We start from the raw sequence: 15343 nt of genomic DNA on the forward strand, positions 1-15343 counted from the left end.
ACTTCAGGGATTTTTCTTTTGTTGAGAACACCTCCATATGCCTGTACAAGAATCTCTCATGTTACCACTTGGAGTATTTCCTTACACTGTTGGCAGTTTTGCATATTCCATTTCAGAACAGCTTTGCACTCCAAGAGCCCCTTTTGAACCAGCACCTCAGGCCGCTTAAGATTGATCTCCTGAGAGCGCTATTAAATGGGCATTACCCTCATTGTGCAGATAAACAAAGGCATTGATTTTCAGGTGTTAACTAAAGGTCCCACCAAAACCTGCTGTGCTTTCATTCTGTCATTATCCCCCCCATGCAGGAATACAGATGCCTAACTTTCAGTGCCTGATACAGACAATTTTGGTTACTACTTTTTTTTCACAGCTGAAACAAACTGTTTGAGGGATGGAAGCCCCAGCACAAGCTACAGCCAAGGTCTTATCCACAAGAACTTGCTAGAGCATTGTATGCAATTACGACTTACTCCATTCTTTTTCATTTAAAAACCATGAGAGGAATATTAACTAAATTGCACGGCAATCACTTTAGAATACATTAGTTGAAAATTGTAGGTAATAATACAATTTGCCCAGGCTCCTGAAGGATCCCAGATGTTTTAATAAACATGAAAAACTTACCTCCCAACTAGTGTGACAAGACCTCTTTGCCCAGTTTTCCTTTGTCCTCCCACACATGGACTTTAGTGGTTCTTTAGGCTACCAGCATAAACATGAGAACCGTTACCAATCAATCCAGGCCAAACAGCTGAATGAACTTCAAATAATTTGATCCAAATCATTTATATCCCTGTATTTCAGACCATTTCTGAACCATCGCCCCAGCAGCAGCTTTGTTAGTGAAGCCTCACTCACAGCAAAACCACTCGGGTCCCAGCAAACAGGAATCAACAGGTGAATTCTCGAAGCAAGAGGAGCTGTACTGACAAGCAACAGGTTCTGTCATAAGGGGAGCTATTAATATCAATATTTGAAAGGCCATGCAATAAGGGTTTAAAAAAACAAGTAATATCTGTGTTGCTGCATACACAAATATACATCAGAACGTGCCAGCCCAGTTAACAGTTCGCAAGACTAATAGAAATTTAATGTTTGAGGTTCTTGAGGAACTAAGCCACTCGGGTTCTTTGAGAGTGCCTTGATTTTTATTTAATCAAGAAAACACACCTCGGAAAAGGCCATTTGATTGGGTTTTGATTGCAGTCACCATCTCACATCAACACCATTCAGCACCGTTAGAGGAATTATTTCAGAAACATGAGGGGCACACTCAGGTGAAGAGCAAAAAGGTGCGAGGAATGGAGAAATATAGGTGAATCCTGCACATGATGGATGAAGTAAGCACTCTACTTAATTCAGGAGATTAAGACATTGTTTTCCAAAGCCTGCCATTCAGTACCTGTCACCTGTCTTACATTGCCTCAGGAAAGAAAAAATAGTAGGCAAAGCAAAGCAGGGAGTTTTGAACTTCAGAGTCTTAAGCTGGGCTGAAAAACAAACAAAACATATTTAAGGAGACCTCACCTTTTCTTAAGAAACTAAAGCAAGTCCAAACATCTTTTTTGGCCAAACAAGATAAAGACAACTTTCTCCTGGGAGAAGTCTTGGCATGACACCAAGTTGAAAGAATTTTATACGCTGTTATCAGAAGTCTGGCCAGGTGCAAAGCCAGAGATTCTAAAGCCAAAGAGGAACATATTCCATGGCAAACCCGTGAAAGGTGTTGAAATGTATTTCCCCCACACCCTTTATGTCAAGGAAGTTTTTTCCAGGCCTTTGGGGGTTTGGATATGACAACACTTGTTCACAAGAGGGAATTCCAACCTTGCAATATACCACAGAAGTCTACAAGATACATACCAGAATAAGAAATAATCTGCTTAGCAGTAGAATTCCCTGGAATTAAAGCAATGGCATATGACAGATCACATTCTTCAGCTACAGAGTCTAAAGCAACTGCAAAAATAACTGTTATTTTTCTTCTATTTTCATTAGATGTAATTGATGTAAATATCAAAGATGTTAAAATTGTGTCTCAAGTTAAACAGATCATTGTCCATGAGCCAAACGCACAGACCCATCATTTTGCCACAAAGTTACAGGATTTCCAGATCCAGGAGGCACAGGCATAATAACCACTTCTTGAATTAACCATTACAAAGCTACCACCAAAAAGCGAGCTCCGCTAACAAGTTAATACCTCAAAGAGCCATAACTTAGTGCAAACACTATGAAATATCAGAACATTCCCAGGACATCGTGACGAGAACGCTGTTGAATAGACAGATTTATCATCAGATATAAAGACAGATATATGATCTTTCATGGATTTCATTGCAACCTCTAAACTTCCCCATGAGAAAACTCAAGAGCCTTGTGGAGAAGACTCATTGTCAGCGGCTCCCTGCAGCACTTGGAGCAGCAACACCGTAAGGGTAAAGCAGAGCTCGGAATCTACACCACCATAGCTAAATACACCCAAAACCACAACTCAACTGTTTATTTTTGCTTTACATTTCCAACCATCTTCCATTGGATACCATGGTAAAATGAATGGTTAACAAAATCATTTGCTCTTTTAAGCTTCATGTTCACATCAGAAATCGTTCAAATACAGTTTTAAACACACTGCTCTAACAATATTGATGTTTCTACTAAAGACTGACACAAAGAGCTCAACCCAATGGCATAAGTAGTCCGGTATTTTGCAGTTTGCCTAATCAAACTTCTTTGGCTTAGCCAAACACGCACATACGCACACAAAAAAGGCAAAACCGACTTCTATTTCCAGTTCAACTACTGACTGAGAGGTCTCAAGGACGCCTTTCATTTCCCAGCAGTCTTCTGACTGTAAAAGGGGGATTATGCTTACTTACCGCACAGAAAGCTGAGAATTGAGAAGCATAAAGTGCTGCAGAGAAAGAAATACAAGTTCTGAGTACTATTACTCCACAGAAAAATAAAGAAAACTGGTTATTTTAAACAAGAAGTTTATTTAAACAACAAGACGCTTTACTTGAAGGGAAAACTATCTAGGATTTTTGTTTAAGAGTAATTTATCCCTACTTAGACAGAGATTGCTCTACATGTAACAGCTACGTACAAAAAAGTTATAAAATTGTCCTTGGTTTTACAATGATAAAAGAAAAACATTGAAATTATCCAATCAAACAAGGTATGCAAGGTTTTTGTTTTTAAACAGTGAGAGCAAAATAACTTACTGGAATATAAAGATAAAAGTAGAAGGAGCATGCCACTAACGGAGAAAGGGGCATTTTCACAGAACCAGTTTGTTTTCCCACCCCATCTCCATTAAATGTTGATCAAAACATACCATTGGCCATTTAGTTAAAAAAAATATGCATTATGTCTGTGCACATACACCAGTTACTTTATGTACAATAGAAGGAATAGGAAAAAAAATCAGAGAGAGAAGAGAGAAAACTATACTGCAGTAGTCGGGATGTGGCTGAACCAAGTCTCGTCTCATTTTTCTAACTGCGGATGTGTCGCCTGCGGGAGCACAGTTCTGGACTGGAAAGTAGCGGCGTTCTTTTTGTGTGTGTTTTTTGTTTTTTAGTAAACTCCTCCTGTTTGCTGCTGGAACACATCAATTGTATCTTCATCCTCCATTTCCAACTACAGCAGAAAGGAGAAAAAGGCTTTCAGCTCTTTTCAAGTATCTACTACAGGCTGGGTTTTCTTACATTTCCTATCTCCATGTTTATTTTTTTACACAGTTTAACCAGCCCAGCCCCACTCCCTTCCGTCATCATCACTTTGCACATTTAACCTGCTTCACCATAATTCAAAAGCAAAGACATTTCATGGAAAACAACAAAAAAGAAGCCAGTTGATATCCGTTGTCCTAGAATAAACTCTAGTATGTAACTTCAGGGTGCATTGTATTGATTCCTAAGGAAAAGATCAGCATTCATATTTCTTGCCATTGCTGCTTCTTTCTCCTATTTACTTCCTCAGTTTACCTTAGAACACTGCCACAATTCCACCTTGCTGCTGTTGTTCAAATGTGCAAATGGCTTCAGCTACGGCACTAAAGAAAGCAGACTATAATTAAGGCCCCTGGCCCAACCAGGCAGTAAAACTGAGCATCAGCAAGCACAAGAAAAATTAAAAACACTTTATATAGTCAACGATGTAACAAACTGCCAGTGAGGAACAGCAATAATTTATTAATATAAACCTCTTTTTTTACTCTAGGTTTTACAGTTTATATTCCTGGGATGTTAATGTGACCTACTGGCAAAGTCTGTACCAAGACTGAAGGAGTTGCTAAAACTAATTTAAGTTATACTTCTAAACAGTCTCGATTTCTACTCCAGGAAATCAAACTGGTCTATGGCATTTACTACAGCTATAAATAGACTGGTCCTCAACTTCAGCATAACATGGATGGAAAGAAAAGCACCCTGTTGCCTCAATTATCAGTATTCCAAGGTAAAAAGCTGCATAGATTGTGGCCATAAGAGGCGCACTATAGGGAGAAACTGCTTAGAAAATACAAATCTACTATAAAACTTCTGAAAACAGGAGTCCCTTATTTTGTAACAAGTGGTTCTGAAAAGCATATAAAACTCTATCACTTGGAAAAGCTGATTAAACACAGCTACATGGAGCTACAGAGAAACACTCAAGAGTCGCAGTGAACCATGCTTGGAATGGCCTTTGTTTTACTCTATTACAGACAACCCAAACTTCACAGTATTCATTAATTTTATGCTGATGAAACGGAGCTTCAAATTACAAATAACAGAAAATTAGTATTACAAATATAAGTTTGCAAACAGGATATCTGAAAACATCCTGACAAGCTCTTATAAAAAAATAAGGCATTACTTCAGAAAATAACTCAATTCTTAACTTACCAATTCTTACTTCAGAGCTGTGACTCAATAAAGTGACAGTTTCACAAGACTCACCACCTGTACACTGCACTTCATTTTAATTTATTACTACAGTAATACAGACTTATTAAGGTTCCCTTTCCAGTAATGCTAAACTAGTTATACCAAAATAATGGTAAAAAAAAATCAAGTTTTACCACTAACAGATACAATTACACCAGTATTATATATGAAACAGAAGCATAAATTCCTGCAGCCTTGCTTCTGTCCTTTACCTGTGCAGGTGTGTCTGTTTCATTAATTGGCTGCCCATCGAACCGGAATCTGATTTGCCTCATTGACAACCCCTGGACAAAGAGAAGTAACACAAAGTGAAGTAAGTCTGGTGTCAAAGTACTCACTAGTTTACTCTTGAACTTGTCACTGGAATTACACCACGATCATTACAAGCCACCATTCATAATGCACAATATAGTTTTCCTACTCCCCTCATGCACTGACTTTAAGGTGTTTCACTACAAATCCTTAGAATCTGTTTTGTATTAAAAATTGCATTGTGTCCAATAACTAAGAGAAGCAACAGTGCCCCCACTGACTGTACGTTAAAATAAAGCAATTCCTAGTACACAAGTCTCAACCCAAAGGCCAGGATTTTCATAGTGCTTCTAAATAATTCACTTAAAAATCAAATGCAACACTTTGGGTAACAAATGTCAAACAGTAATATTTAATGCTCCTTTTTCATCTTCCCCAAAAGCAAAGGTATTCCAAAATATTTTTTACAGAAATGCAAGCACCATCTATTAATCTGCAGCAGCAGAGTTGGCAATAGCAACTTTTTGACCTTGAATTCCTATTAACAAGAAAGCAACAGATCAAAGTTTATCCATGCAGAGCTGGAACTTTAAAAAAAACAACCCCACAAAACAAAACCTTCTGCTTCCAGAAACTACTGAACAGTATTTCAAACCAGCATTTCTACCATGCAACAGTAATTTTGCTGACTTCTCCAATCCCCCAGAAGACATTTCTCATTCTCACTTGAGCCAACAGATTCAAAAAGAGAACTAAATAGCAACAATCCCTCCTACTAATAACACAAGCTTCAAATGCACAAGTTTTCAAAGGTATTCTAGAGCAAAGGAAGATTAATTAAGATCAAGGATACAACCAGAACTAACAACAGTGGTATCTACTTCTTTCCCAGTTCTATCTACTCTATTATCTCTACAGAATAACTAAAAATGCAAGAAGTCTGGTTGGTTTTGGAGGAAATCCAATGGATTGCATGGAGCTGTGCTGGCACTAGGAGTTAGAAAAGCCACCTGTGCTTCACCACGCAAGAGCAGATACAACACACGAAAGAAAACTCGCTAATTATTTTTGAGAAGTTGATTTTAATAAAGAATATGAGTAAACTTTTTGGTCAAGACTTTATAGTTCACAGCAAAATGCCTTCTCTAGTGTGGCGAAGATTGCGCAGCGCTGGCTCAGAACATCATCCCGCTTAGGAAAACCATGTGGCCGAGTGTCAAGGCAGCAACACATTTTTGCACAGCAACATTTGGTTTGAACCGTTTTCTCAGGCATTTTGTTTCTTAAAATATATATTTTCCTACTCCAAAAGTGTTGGTTTTTTGCAGGTTCTTGACAACTTTGTAAGCTGAGTAAATGACAGCTGAAAACATACTTAAAAATTGTACCTTGGTGAGATTAGTATCTACAAAAAATTAAGCATATCCCATGGATGATTTTTTCCCACTTAAAATAATCACAAATAGTCTTCATCATCTAAACATACCATTCAAGCTTTAGTTACTTCAATTTTAGGTCTACTACATAAAATACATGATTTTCATTCTTTAAAGCTCCTGAATTCTCTACTCTACACAGCTTCCACCTTTCCAAAATTAAATCTGAAGTCCACAGCATAAGGATTTTAAGACTGGGTGTGCCAAGTTAGGAACACAAACAAAATCTAACTTTTAGAGACACAGAACAAATGCCTTCAACCAAAGTCTGAGAAGTAAACACCTAAAAAATGAAATGTAAAGACGAGCCCATCTCCACAGAAATATCTTTAACCGACCCTCAAAGTCCCAAAAAGACAGATATAATTGCACTTTATGGTCGGAAAAAGCAATACACAGTGATTTTCATAATATAACATGAGCACGTATGACAGAGGTAGGAAAAATGAGCTCACAAGGATGTATTAGCAAGAGCTGATTTTCCCTCTCTTTATTTGTATCACTATCCTGTTGCAGCAAAGGGTAAACTGAAGAGCTTTTGCCACTCTGTATGTGAATTAGTCTGTTTTGCTTGGTGGCAAAATAGTTACCTCACCATTTTATACTTATTTTATTGTATTTTATACTATCGCTGAATTTTTGTTATTAAAAAATAAACCTTCCCCAATTCCAAACCCTTTCGTAGAGACGGAACTTTTTAAGGCACACATTCATTAAGAAATCATGGACAGCAGAGACAAAGTTTTCCTAATCAAAAGCTTCAGAAGAAAGTGATAAATGGAGCTACTCTTACACAGGTGTTTTTTAAACTTGCAATAGCTGCCTCCAACTTAGTAGCCCAGCTGCAGTTGCCACTACACTAGCAGAATGCATTTTTTGTCCCTCAGAGGGTTAAACTGACAACAAGGCCACGAGAGAAAAAACAAAGGTCCTAATTAAATGTATAAACTTCTCAAGCTAGACATTAGACACCTTCACACCCTGAAATACTCATTGATATTCTCTCTTCTCAAGGCAACAGTACTAAGCTAATAAACCAGAAGTCTATGACCAGACCAAGAAGTTACTCAGAGTTATAAAAATACCTCTGATTATCACTCAACTATCGTAGAGTTCATACCACGGGTTTCTAAAGCACCCCTTCCATACTGATATTTTTGAGCAGTGGAGTAACAGCCACCTCCCAACAGCCTACACCTGTAATGCAGATTTCACAAAGATAACAACAGATCTTTATTTCACCCATTTCCTGTCACAACCCTGCCAGTCCACCCTATAACAGACCCTAGGAACAATACACTTAATGCAACACAAATAGTTTCTGTTATGTGTTTATCATTTGGCATATTTACACAGTTTTCAGACTTTACTGCGTTCAGTTCTCTCTGGAGATCAGCTCTCCCCTGATGATCATACAAGAACCGTACCTGTCGTTCACAATAGGCTTTCATTAGTTTACTAAGTGGTGTGTGCCTCTTAATCTTAAACTGCACCACAGACCCATCTTGCCCTGCCACCTTCAGATTAATGTGGTCATTGTTTTCAGTCTTCACTCCTTCCTGTTGAGGAAATAAAAGAAGAAAAAAAAACACAACAACAACAAAAAAACACTTTTGTAAAAGGTATGAAACAAGAAGTTCGCATTTTACCAAAGTGCAACAGGTCATCAAAAAGGAGGAAATAAAGATATTGTAGGTATTTATCAGCTTAAAACTTTGAATTATGAAATAAAGGTCAGTACTTTTTATTTGACAACCAAAAACCCCAAACCCTACTCATCAGTTGTCATTCTTGAGATTGGTTACCCTGCAAAGTAACAGTGAAGACTTGCTAGGGCCGTTGTTTCAAAACAAATTAAAAAAAAATATCAAGGGCACAATAATATGCAACATCACAGTGCCAAATGAATAAATTTATTTAGGTAGTAACTATGATCTCAACCATTAGCAAGTCTCTTACTACATCTCAAACTTTTTCATCTCAGTCGAGGTACTTGTGAAGAAAACTTCAAGACACTTTAAATGACTACATCTGAGAAGGTGACAAAATCGGAATAGAACCAAGCCTTCTCCTTCAGAAAACGTTTAAGCAAAACCCCTCCTGCACCAGCAGTCCGATGCCCGTGCTCCCATTGGGAGCCACACGCAGAAATCCCGACGACCCAACTTGGCGTCGCTCGCTGCGATCCCGAGTTCTGACCGGCGGGGCACAGCGAGGATCCCCCAGCGCCGGGCAGCGTCCGCATCTTTGTTTTCAGCGGGAGGAGCTGGGGGGTCGGGCCGGGTGCGGGTCCCGCCATGTGACAGATCCCGCACCCGCCTGCTCGGTATTTTCAACCACCCTCAAACTCAGTTTAAAAATACGGGGAGAGGGAGGGGGGAGAAAAGAAGAAGAGAAAAATTGGCAGCAGCGCGGCGTTCGCTGGTTGTGTGTTTTGGGTTTGGTTGGGTTTTGTTGGTTATTTTTTCGCTGTGTTTTTTAGTTCCCGCTGTTAAAAAGGAGCTCCACGCGTCTCCCCTCCGCCCGCAGGAGCCCCCCCGGGGCGGCCCCTCCCGCGGCCGGGCCGAGAGGCAGCACAAAGGGGCCGGGAGCGCTGCCCGCCCCGGAAAGGCCCCGTGTGGGAAGGGGCTGGCGAGGGCCCCAGCGCACAGCCGGGGCCGAGCGGGGATGCTGCGGCCCGGCCAGCCCGGAGCCACCGCCGGCCGCGCAGGGGAGGCCGGATCCGGCCCCGCGAGGAGGAGGAGGAAGGCTACGGCAGCAACCGCCTCCAGACCTGCCTCTCTCCCTGAGGAGGGCGGGAAGGGAGCCCGGATTCGCCCCCCTCCTTTTCCCCGCCGCCCTCCCCGGGGATCCTCCACCCGCCCGCCCCGGGAGGCAGCGGCCCCGGCCCCCCCTCCCCCGGCGGGGCGGGAAGGCGCCGCGGCCCTTGGTGCGCAGGAAAATGGCGCGCAAAGCCGGCGCGGCGGAGCGCAGGCTGTGGGCTGGCCGGGCCGGGGCCGGGCCTCCCGCCGCCGCAGCCCGAGGGGCGAAGTGAAGCGGCGGGAGCGAGGGAAGGGAGGCGGAGGGGGCGGGAGGGCGCCTGCCTCACCTTGGGCTTCTCGTCGGCCATGGCGAGTGAGCGATGTCCGGGCCGCTCCGAGCACCTCACAAAGGGGGGGAAGAACCGACCGAGCGCGGCGGAGAAGAGAGGAGAGAGAGAGAGGGGAAGGCGGGGGGGGGAAAGGGAGCGCGCACGCACTGCCGCGGGGCCGCGCCTTGCCCCCGTGCGTGCGCGCGCCCGCCCCGTCCGCCGGGCTCTCCCCCGCCCCCCCTCCGGCGCGGCCCCGCCGCCCATTGGGCCTCGCCGGACGGGAGGGGGCGGGGACAGGGCGGGGGGGAGGGAGGGAGTGCGCGCGCGCCCCGGCCGTTACATAACGCGGCAGCGGGAGGCGGAGCGTGCGCGCGCCCAGGCTGCTGTCCCGCGCTGCGTGCGCGCGCCCTCCCCCCCCCGCCCCGCCCGGCGGGCGCAGCGGGCCCTGCCGTGCGGCGGGTATTGTCCTCCTCAAAATGGCCGCCGGGCCGCGGCGCCCCGCGCCCCTCCCCCCACACCGCCCGGGAACGGGCCTCGGCCGCCCACCCCCGTCCACCGCCTTCGCGCCTCCTCAGCGGCCCCTCAGCGCCCCGGCGGCACCTCCGCTGGCCGCCCTCGCTCCTGGGGCTGCTGCGCTGTCCCCACCGGCACCTTCACCTGACGCTCCCCCGTGGATGACCCCTCCACCTCGTCCTCCTCAAACCTGACACGTTTTTTCCCATTTTATGGCCCTCGCTGCGTTATGGGTGACACTCATACAGCCACCCACGGCACTTCCCGAGCCCTTGGCTTTCCTCCCAGGGAAGGCGAGGCCCGAAGTGTTCCTGCTCTGGCAGGGGATTGGACTAGATGATCTTTTGAGGTCCCTTCCAACCCCTGACATTCAGTGAAATGATGTGTGGTGTCTGCAGAGGGAACCGAGACCCGCTGTGCCTCTGCTATGTGAAAAACGCATCTTTAACACAATGAAAAGAACTGCAGTCAAGGTTTACTTCCATTCTTCTGCAACCTAAGGACATGATGAAGCACCTCAAAAATTGTAATATGCAAGTGAGAGGATGTACTACTAATAATGTGATTCCCTCAAGTTCCTGCCAATGCAGGGGAGGAAGAAATTCTCCATAACTGCAGTGATTCCACTGAGCAAGTTCCCACAAAACAGTTTCTGAGCCTTTTTTCCACACCCGCAGTCGTCGTTTGTCAACTGTTTCTCTACAGCACAGAGATGGGAAAGAAACACCACAAAAAATGGCTCTTGTAAATTCTTCAAGGATGGATTTACCGTGTGGTCCGCGTGCTCTGGATCGTGAGGCAGAGGTGGCCGTTTGGTCACACACCCCGTTCCTGGCGGGACAAAACGCAGGCCTGCCCGTAACGCACCTCCTGCACCATTTCTGAGAAGTTACAAGACGCGATTTGTCCACAATAAACTGCCCAAGTAGTGAAATATCAACTGAAGACAAACTTCAACTTACAAGGTAAATACAGAGTTCATGCTCGCTTCTCTCTGTGGATTCTGATCCCACTCCTCTGCCTTTTGTCACATTACTTCACATTCCGGTTCCTCCCTTCTGTGTGCATGCTCACAGGGGCTTTTTTTGTTTTATTGGAATTGTCTGGAAACAGAAGAAGACGACAGAAAGCTGAACCTTTACCTGAGTCCACAGCGAAGAAAATAACACAGAGAAATAAACCTCACAGTAGAGTCAATTATAATGTTAAGCAGCATTCTTTATTTTATCAGTGCTGGGGAACACTGGGGATCATCCTCCGTAAGTGCTCCAGCGACTGGATGCTCTTGCGTTCCTTATATTCACATAAATATCATATATGCATTACAATTTTTGAAAATTTTGACACAAATCTATACTAAGAAATAATTACGTTAGTTATAATTAGTTTCTTACTTATATCTATTAATTATTAGTTAAATAAAACCTAAGCACTCTGCTTCTAAACAATGTGTCCCTTAATCTTCTGTCTCCCTCTTGTCAGGATCTAAACCTTGAAAAATATCCCCTTGTTTTGCAGGCAGTCAGAAAGCTTTTATCATGTCAATTGGTTAATGATGGGCACGTCTTTTGCAACTTAATCACAGAATATGTTAATTGGGCAGCTTCTCTTCACCTGAGGCAGTGAAGATGGCCTGCACAGCCAGCCGAGCTTCCACAAAACAGGTAGGGAAGTCTTTTACCATCTCCCTGTAGACTGGGCTCCCATGTATCGTAAAATTTCCCTGCTCCAGTACTCTGGAAGATCAAATGTCATCTAAAATTTCATAGAATGCTTTAGTATTTTACTCCTTCTTAAAGGTCTTTGTGAATCAGTTCTGGAAAAATCAGAGACACTGGAAGAGCTTGGTCTGGTCCGACCCAGGAAAGCAACTGAGATGCTGCTTTAAATTGTGACTGCGGCTCAAACTGATGCTCCTTGGAGATGTACTTTCCAATCCTATCTGTGTCATTTTCCTTGATTTATCATCAAAAGACTGTTCCAATCAGTCTATCCTGCCTGTTTTCCCTGCATTTAATTATTCGTTATTATTTTTCTATTTATTTAAGCTATTGGGAGGCAAGAAGCACCTGTGGCTAGAGAAAACAATGCGTGTCTGTCCAAATCCCTCTAGCACAGTCTCATAGGGTATCTCTCCTATGATCTCCCTTCACCTTATATTTCAGGTCTGAAGAGCAATGGGCAAAGCCATTTGGACCTTCTCAAGTCCATGATCATCATGAAGAAGCAGGACTATACATGAAAAAAAAAAAGGAAATAAAGCATCTTTAATCCCACACTATTCTTCTACTTCATGCACAGCTTTTTTAAGCAAAGCTCAAAACACACAGGGCACTTCACAGAACAAAAGACCAGTGCGTTTCCCAAAAGACCTTAAGTTCTATTTTTAGAAATGATGCAACATCACAGAGAAGCCACCCACTGTGAGGAATGGTGTCACAAGACTGACGACTGACGTTGCTCGATTTGTCCTGTTTTTCTTTGCTCTCCACCTCTTCCTCCTCCCTTTTTGAAGATCCCTGTGTTGCAGGGCCAGGAGGAGGATTCCTTTGGGAGGTGGCATCAAACTGGTCAAGGCCTGAGGGCAGCATGAAAGCACTGAATGCAGGAATGGCGCTAAGTGAGACATACCTTGAGGCCAGCATCACAAGCAGAACAAATCTGCCTAAAAGGAGGTAGGAAAATACACTAGATTTTATGATAACATATAGGATTTCATTACCACTGCAAAAGTGCTCAAAAAACCTGAAAACTGTTTCAGTTGTATCACCATTGGTGTCACACGGATTCCCCATCAGAGCAGGTTTCTACAAACCTCTTATTTATATGGCTTTTCTTCTAATGAAGCCACAGAGGAAACTCACATTATACAGGAGATCCAGTGGAGCTAACAATAAAGAGGGCTAAAAACCGCAAAAATAACTGGCCAGAGCGAGCGGCAGGGGACAAGCCACACGGGGAACTACAAAGGACGCAGACCTGCGGGGTCCAGGCAGCAGCACAGGGGGCAAAGGCAAAGCTTTGTGTCCCTCTGAGCTCCTCCCCTCCAATGCACCGAGTTCAGGGAAGTGAACGGGGAAGGATCACAGTGAGAATTCCAGAGAAATTCCATCTCTGCGGAAAAAAAAATATCCACGTGTTCTTTCCTGAAGTATTTCCATGCCTTGCTTCATTCTTGTACAGCAGGTTTATTAGGAAGAAATGTGACATGTCTAGGTCTTGCAGAGCTCTTGGGCTTAATTCTCCACCCTCTTCTGAAGAGGGCAGGGACTACGGGTGTTCAACATGTTCCCTTTCACACTGAGATTTTAAGACATTAAGATCTTTAGGACATTAAGACAGCACAAATGTGTGCTACTGCACATTAACAAGTATAAGCCTACAAAAGCTACTCCAGCCCCTCCAAAACTGTTACTTTGCAGTTCGTAAAATGCAATAATAGCAAGCAAACAGTTATTTGAAGGTGTAGGCAAGCACGTAGGGTTGAATCTGCTTGCTCAACCTGGACTCTAAAGGTCTGAGTGGCTTATCAAGGGTTTGTTCTTCATTAATACTAGTGTAGCACCAGGAACAGAAAGTAACTTTTCCCTGGGGCACTGCCTGTTCGGTACCTTCCCTGCTCATGATGCTGACCTGTCCCTCTGCTCACAAGTCATGAAACATCTTCTAAACCTCCTATTTTGCAATTTAGTAATTTCCCACCTCATCAGGACTTGATTTTTTCCCCCTTCCCCTTACAATTACTCTTACAATATAGGATAAAACTGATTAATCTTAAATTTCTCAAGCAGGTTTCTGAAGAGTTATTTTAAGTTGTTCTACCCTGCAACAAGCCATTCCTCCTGACTGACCTGAACAGACGCCACTTCCTTTTCTCAGCACGATCGGTGTCACAACATGCTCTTACCAAAGATAACTGCCAGCTTTATTTTTATTGGAAATGATGGATGCAGCAGCAAATGAAGTTAAAAAAGGCAATTTAGCAGTGGAGTGTTGCAGCATTTGTCATACGAGGACAGAGAATGATTTAAGCTATCTTGAAAAATTAATTCTTAGTGAGCTTCTTCAAAAAGTCTGAGAGGGACTGGCTGCTTCTGGCTGTGAGCTCAGCAAGACAACATCGCTAAGATTTTTCTTATATCCCTGAACGAGTGTGTGACGGATAGGCAAAGAGTGAGGGGTATGCGGAGATGGGAAGGACAGCAGAATGGAAGGAACGGAGCAGCATGTGGTTAGTGTTCTATCACACCGTGGTACTAACAGATACTCGAGTCCAACCCCTAAGATACTCAAGTCCAACCCATAAGTATGTGAGCTCCCAGTTCACAGACAGGTGATCAGGGAGTCTCCAGTCATCTCCCCAGCAAACTGCCCATCTCTGGGGGTATTAACCCCCATCCTGACCCCTGCCAGGCAGAGAAGGGGAACGATCTCATGACCCTGAGTAAGCGAATAATGCACACGTGCACAGCAGAGCTCTGTCTGACACCTGCCAGTTCGGCTCCCCGACCTGCTGCGATGGATCTAATGCTTCATTACGAGTCCTTCTCCAACCAGCGGGCAACCCACGGCAGTCACGACACACAGCATGTGATTAGTCAGCTTTACCAAAGAGCTTGCCTGGGAGCTTCTGCAACTCTACAGAATGTCACCTTCAACAGCCTGGAGGCTCATCTATCTTCGGGTGTTTGCAGTGCGTAAAGAAATAAGAGAAAGTGGTTATTACAAGGCAATCGAGTCAATGAAGTGAACACAACGACAACGTTGACTGAACAACTACATCACCGCGCACCCGGAGCCAGCACCGCATCCACGCGGCACTTAAACCGCCGACACAAGAAAATGAAGCAGATGGAGCAGCCTCCGTCCTCCCGCTCCTCCCCACCGGAGGCCAAGACGAGGTTCGGCGGAGCAGCAACACACCAGCCCCGGAGGCCTCGGGGGAGCTCCCCGCCCCTCAGCCCCGCTCAGAGACCCCAGGGGAGCACCTGCCCTCCCGCCTGGCAGGGCTCCGGGGGCGCTGTCCGGCCCCTCAGCCGCGCTCGGCCTCAGGGAAAAGCGCCCGCGGCAGCTCCGGGGAGAGCGGAGCGGGGCCCAGCCCCCCGGCCCGCCCCGCCGCCCCACTCCCGCCCCACTCC

At 44.5% G+C, this 15343-nt stretch overlaps 1 protein-coding gene across 2 annotated transcripts; it reads right to left on the reverse strand.

Annotated features, from left to right (window-relative positions):
• Positions 1-2979: 2979 nt before the first annotated feature.
• On the reverse strand, positions 2980-9963 carry SUMO2 (small ubiquitin like modifier 2). 2 transcript variants are annotated; one of them, XM_065034078.1, is made up of 4 exons: positions 9711-9932; positions 8050-8181; positions 5147-5218; positions 2980-3645 (listed from the first exon to the last, which is right to left on the reverse strand). In XM_065034078.1, the coding sequence occupies exons 1-4, from the start codon at positions 9729-9731 to the stop codon at positions 3583-3585; spliced, it is 288 nt and encodes a 95-aa protein (XP_064890150.1). In that variant the 5' UTR covers positions 9732-9932; the 3' UTR covers positions 2980-3582. The 2 variants fall into 2 exon arrangements, with proteins under 2 accessions (XP_064890150.1, XP_064890151.1); XM_065034079.1 differs by lacking the exon at positions 2980-3645 and adding an exon at positions 3682-4060 and having other exon boundaries at positions 9711-9963.
• Positions 9964-15343: the final 5380 nt, after the last annotated feature.

The sequence above is a fragment of the Columba livia genome, chromosome 18 (assembly GCF_036013475.1).
Source record: "Columba livia isolate bColLiv1 breed racing homer chromosome 18, bColLiv1.pat.W.v2, whole genome shotgun sequence".
Lineage (NCBI taxonomy): Eukaryota > Metazoa > Chordata > Aves > Columbiformes > Columbidae > Columba > Columba livia.

Excerpts from the sequence above, each read along its gene's own strand:
- SUMO2 (XM_065034079.1), bottom strand. The coding sequence starts at position 9,956 with ATGGGCGGCGGGGCCGCGCCGGAGGGGGGGCGGGGGAGAGCCCGGCGG. Across the intron at positions 8,182-9,710 it reads TGGCCGACGAGAAGCCCAAG|GAAGGAGTGAAGACTGAAAA; the intron begins GTGAGGCAGGCG and ends TTTCCTCAACAG. Across the intron at positions 5,219-8,049 it reads AAGCCTATTGTGAACGACAG|GGGTTGTCAATGAGGCAAAT; the intron begins GTACGGTTCTTG and ends CTCTTTGTCCAG.